The sequence below is a fragment of the Stegodyphus dumicola genome, chromosome 2 (genome assembly GCF_044657685.1).
Source record: "Stegodyphus dumicola isolate Sdum_Otavi_A_Nest chromosome 2, ASM4465768v1".
NCBI lineage: Eukaryota > Metazoa > Arthropoda > Arachnida > Araneae > Eresidae > Stegodyphus > Stegodyphus dumicola.
Genome location: NC_140769.1, coordinates 119,768,335 through 119,774,334, shown reverse-complemented (window position 1 = coordinate 119,774,334; position 6,000 = coordinate 119,768,335). Strand labels below are relative to the sequence as shown.

At 31.5% G+C, this 6,000-nt stretch overlaps 1 protein-coding gene across 2 annotated transcripts in view; it reads left to right on the top strand.

Moving 5' to 3' along the window:
• The first annotated feature begins 819 nt into the window (after positions 1-819).
• The window catches only part of LOC118205479 (ubiquilin-1-like), a 96,720-nt gene continuing 91,539 nt past the window's right edge, over positions 820-6,000 (top strand). For both annotated transcript variants that reach the window (XM_085811098.1, XM_085811097.1), the window contains exon 1: positions 820-978. In XM_085811098.1, coding sequence (XP_085667224.1) covers positions 880-978 — 99 coding nt within the window. In that variant the 5' untranslated portion in view covers positions 820-879. The remainder of the gene's footprint in view (positions 979-6,000) is intronic.

The window sequence follows — 6,000 nt, the reverse complement described above, 5'->3', positions numbered from 1 at the left end:
GTCTCGCGAGCTGGAGATAAATTTTTTTTCGTACAGTGTTGCCATTACTCGCTTTGAAATCGTTGATTTTCTGGATCAAAAACTCATAAATGTTTTACAAAATATGAAATATATAATGAAATAAATCCAAAATTTCAAATTTGGGCTTCCATATGCCCATATTCGGCTGGAGACGTACGTTATTCAAAATTTGATGGCTCTAGGTACTGTTGTTTTATCACAGTGCGAGAAACATACATACATTTATGCAGATGCTTCATTATTTAATTTCTTTAAATATATGATGCAGGACTGTAATATTTCGTAGGAACAATTTAAAAAGTGATTCTCCGTTTATAGAGAATGACGGAAAATGCCAATACGAAATTAATAGCTCTTCTGGGAAAATGCGCTTTGGACTAAAAAACCTAAAATTAGTGTGCTACAAACTCTCTCTTGTATTATTACAGAAATTAATTTGTTACATATATATATTTCTTATATTAGAGAAAATTAGGATTGGTTCATGTTATTAACAAAGAATTTTTGTGCATCTTAAATCAAAGTTTAGGGTTCTAAATTTAATGTTTATTTAAAATTTTCGCTTTCCCGGGAAATCACCGAATCTTTATATTTTAAGCTATCACCGAATCTTTATGTTTTAAGTAAGAAAGTAATTGAGAATGAAAATTTTATCTATGGCAGTGAAAATCTTAATTTCTGTTAATTTTTTCTTACCTTTAACATGCTGAGGAATATTTTATGAATTAATATTCATCTCTTATTTGTTATAATTTTGCCAGGTAGCGCTGTAAAAACGATTTCCGTAACGGAAGTGTGTGTTTTCTAACTTGTCTTCATCTCTACTGTAATTGTTCACTGTTGTGTTAAGAAATCATCATGGCGGAGGAAGAAACGGGCCCTAAAATTACGATTTTTGTAAAAACAGCAAAAGAGAAGAAATCTGTGGAAATTGAGGAGAGTGCTACTGTAAAAGAGGTAGGCATTAAAGTGTTCCATGTAATAAGTTAGATGTTAAATCAGTGTTAGTCAGTAAAACATTGCTACGTGTTGTATTTCACATATTGCGTAAAAGCTCGTATATTTTCCGTATTCAGAAAAAAATTTCAACTAAAAAAAAGAAGAAAAAATCTGTAAATTCTGTAATAACAGTAATTTTGCCTTTGTGAAGTGTATTTCTGTTTTTTATTAATATCTTTGCTTTAGGAATGAATTCCATGATATTTGACGTCATGTGCATTCCGTTTCCCTTTGGTAATAAGTCGCATATCACTTTTAGAGTATTTTACTGTGTAATTTTCGTTATTCTCGTTATTTCGTTATTATTATTGTTATCATTTATTTTCTGCGTGAAATATATTTATATGTAGATTAAAAGTAAGCAAATGCAGGAGGAAAAAAAAAATGTATCATTGTTTTTCGGTTTTTGAATCTATACATGTACCAATTTGAAAAAGTTCTTTCCTTAACTTTGTTACGGCATATCAGGCATAGAAATTTAGCAAATTCGTTGTTTTTTCTTAATCATTTTGATTTATCTGACATGTTTGTTTTGTTTTTTAGAAAATATCTGAAATAAATTGTCTATGAATGTTACCTTTTCGATTTAATCCTAGTATCCGGTGCACACGGGATTTGGCTACTTTTGGCGACTTTATGATGAGCAGTAAAAATGAGTCATTCAAAGAATATGTAGTGTTATACATAGTATATACTATGTATATAGTGATAGTAAGTAGTGTATAGTATATACATAAGACGTTCTTTGGGTCATTTTTGGTGTTGGCGATAATTTTCAAAATTGCGCCAAGGCTGCACCGTATACTAGGATTTTACCATATCTTCTTTTATTAATATATCAACAAATTCACTCTGGTCATCTGTTTAAAATGAATGCTAATTTTAAACATACTTTGTAAGACAGCGCTTGTGTGATGTATTTTCAAAACTCATATGTTGTATCTTTTAATCTGGGAGTGCATGGCATGCAAAAGGGTATTTTACACTCTTCATGCTTTTTTTTTTTTGTTTGTATATTCCTACTCCGAAATTAGCAAAATTTCTTCTAGCCGTTTGAAAGATTATTTTCTTGAAATAGGAAATGTTGCAGAGAAAATTCTTTCAGTTTTTCTTGCAGAAATCTGCTTTTTGTTGTATATGTATGCATTTTGATGTTAATATAAAGTGACTACATTTTCAACTGAGACAAAGCGGGACAAATGGAATGAAATGAGATTTAATCCCTTAACTGCTGTGGGCGTATATATACGCCTTGCTCAGCCGATGCGTTAACTTTGCGAATAATTTTAGGTGTAGCAGCGCAAAGCAAATGATAGCAGTTTGGAAGGACGTATATATACGACTGGGGCAGTTAACGCATCGGCTGAGCAAGCCGTATATATACGCCCGCGGCAGTTAAGGGTTTAAAATTTAGTTATAAAAGCAGACCAATAATTCAAGAAAATATATTTTATTATATGCATTCATATACTTGTCTATAAATATGCAAAAATATATTTAATATTAACTATTGGTAACTGTAAAAATATTTGTAAAAAACAATAATTTGAAAATTATGTTTAATTAATTTAATATTTTAGGTTGATCTTCACATTATGGTAACTTGGCGATTTTTTGGCGAAAATTTGGCAATCAACTCTCCTACAGCAACCCTCTATTTTTTTCCCCGCCGCCATTTTGTCTTCACGAAGTAAAGACGTGTTTCTTTTCTTTTTATCTACTGAACACGTCTTCCAACAATCTACTAGCCGAATTACACTTATGCTAGAAATTTTATCAAACAAAACTGCTTAATCATGACAAATATTCACTGCAAAATTGGGAAAAAGTGCACAATACCATACTCCTTACGCGTTTTTCAAAATAACACATACACATAAACCATGTACACGCCGACTTATTTTTACTTAAAAAAACATCCCAGAATTGCACAAAAATGGCATTGCGCACACTCTTCACTATATCCATGTACACTGCTTTTTTCTCATAAATTAGAAAAATTTCACGAAAATACATGACAATTTTCTCAATCTTTAAACCCGGTAAAAAGAACATATATGAAATTACCTGATCGCGAAAAAGTATTTACCCTTTCCAAATATGAACATTTCCACATATAAAATAAATAAAATATTCAAAAACTTTTACCTCTTAATCATCTATTACATTATACACGTCACCAACGAATTCATACCGCAAGCATTACAAATACTTAGTATCAAATATTTAAATTATTTCCATGCACGTTTACTTCAACTAAAACGTATACCAAATTCCTACAAACATAAAATTCACAAAATAACTATCATTTCATTAAAATATAATTAAATTCAAAAACACTACTTAAAATATAAATAAGCACATACATTAAATTAATAAAAATTACCTTACAATCCTAATTACTTTAAACTAAATCATTGCTAATAACAATTTTCCCAATAATACCAAATTCCTTTCCACCTTACATTTAGAACAATGCATAAAAATAATATCCTCAAATAATTAAAAATACTAACTTACCTAATCTTCTTCGGAATCTTGATTACACGGCGGATACGCTTTTCTAATTCATTCAATAAAATTATTGAAAGATTTTTTCTGCGAATTTTTCCTCCGTACTTCCTCCGCTAAATAAAAAGCAAACTTCTCTTTATCACAATGCCTAAATACCCATTTCGAATTCACATTAGTTAGGGCCATGGGATCCAAAAATTAAACAACACTGTTTCGCACAACACAGAATAAAGCTAAATACAAAATTTCCACATTTTTTCCCGATTTCACCCCTTTTCCGATTAAAGAACCGTAATTCGTCCATTAATATCACATGACATATCCCATGATCTCTCATTTCCCTCACGCAAAATGATGCGTAATCGGAACTGAGTACTGCTCACATTATTACCAAAGTCCCAGGTAGTAACCTTTATCGCCTCCAAAATATCGCCAAACTTCCAGTTACCATATTGTAAAGATCAATCATATTTTATCAAAAAATATGATTTTCCTTCACAACTATATTTATTATCCGAGTGAATACTTTGCAATAGATTCAGATCATTTATTAAAATGTCGTGAAATTTCTCACATGAATTGGTCAAATTATATTTTAAGCTTAAGGCTTAATACAGATTTTAGAGTTTTAATGTTCAACGGCGTCTTTTTCAATTGTCGATTTTTGCTGATACTAAAAAATTTCGGGTAGAGTAGACTTTAAGGTATCCCTTGTATTATAGCGAAGTTGTTTGATTTATCGCCAAGTTGTTGTTTCATTTATGGTAGCCTGAGTAGTTGAATGTTATGGAAACCCTACTGTGATGTAATTGGGTGCATGATTCTGCGAAATTTTGACTCATGGGATGTTTTGTAAGCATTTTTGTGGTGTGTGTTGGTTTGATTCTTTAGACGGTAGAATGGCCAAATGTAGTAAGATTAATTTGAAGTTTCTGTACCATTTGGAGCGAAAGGGGAAAAGAGCTTAAATTGACTGGTGTGTAAATGAAGGTTTACTTAGTAAGCCATTATAAGTGTCCTGTATGTAGGAAGGATATGCGTCTAGTCGAACGTAAAAACCGTTTATATGGATTTGAATAGGTTTGTAGGAAGAAAGGTTCAGATGGTCACTATGTGAAGCATTCGATCAGAAAGAGTACCTGGTTTAAAAAAATGTAATTTGAGTAAGATTGATGTTTTGACTTTTACGTGGCTCTGGGTATACGAAGCAAACTCTAAAATCATGGTAAGTGACTATTTGCTTTTGGTAGTGCTTAAATGTATAACATGTTTTTCCTTTTTTATGTTATTTTGTTTGGTTTAAAATGTATTTTATTGCGATTATGTATTTTTTGTTTGCCTATATTGTAGAATTTGGTGCTTTTTTGACTTTTTAAGTGAAAATATATAGATGTGTACATGGACAAAGTAAAGGGAGTGTGCAATGGAAGTTTGTGCAATTCTGGGATTTTTTTTTAAGTGAAAATAAGTTGATGTGTACAGGGATACCGAGTTTGTGCGATTGTTTGTCTTGTTATTTTGGCTTTGTGTAGCGGTGATTTTTGGCACAAAAATCGCCGGTTCGCAAGCCAAAATAACTAGTCAAAGAATTGCTTAAAATCGGTATCCATGTACCGCCAAAAATTGCCAAATTTCGCCAAGGGGTACCCTAAACTATACTTTTACCTACATACTCTTATAGTGAGAGCCCAGGCCCTTCGGTATTGGAAGTCAGGCTTCCCTAACCATCCAGACCCTTCGGTATCGCAGTCAAGCTCCCCTAACCACTCATATTCATATATACGTCTGTATAGATGAATCTGCCATTGGAAAAAAAAAAAAAAAGTTTTACCTGACAATGAAACAAAATCTAATATTCTAATTTTAATTCCTGTTTCTGGATCAAAAAGTAAAGTAATTGTGGGAAATAATTTTACATTTTTGTGGTTAGAAGCATCGTAATATATAGATATAAATGTGCATTTATCTAATTCTTTCTGCAATTGTGAAAATGAATATGGGGAAAAAACATTACAGATAATTGCTTTCGTTTTTGTCTTTGCACGCGCAAATTTTTTGTTGTACAATGTTTTAATCATTTGCGATATACAATCAATTGATCTGAAACTTTGATTGTGGTTTATGGTGTGAAAAGCAAATAGCCGTTCAGCTAATGCTAGCTGTTCCTCCGTTAACAATACATATTCCTTGACTAGATGTAACGATAATGATGGAACACCACCAAGTAAATCTATCTCGTTACATCGCCTAATTTAGTTTACTCTGCATGCATTTTATGTGTTTTTTTAATTTCTTTATAATCACTATAATAATTAATAAATAATAGGTAATATATTTTTACAGTACATTTAAAATAAGAAATGCAGCTATTTTCTAAAAAGGGGGACAGTCCTCTAAAAAGCGGGACTGTCCCGCCAAATTTGGGACGTGTTGTCACTTTATGTTAGTAGTATATTCTTTTAAAGC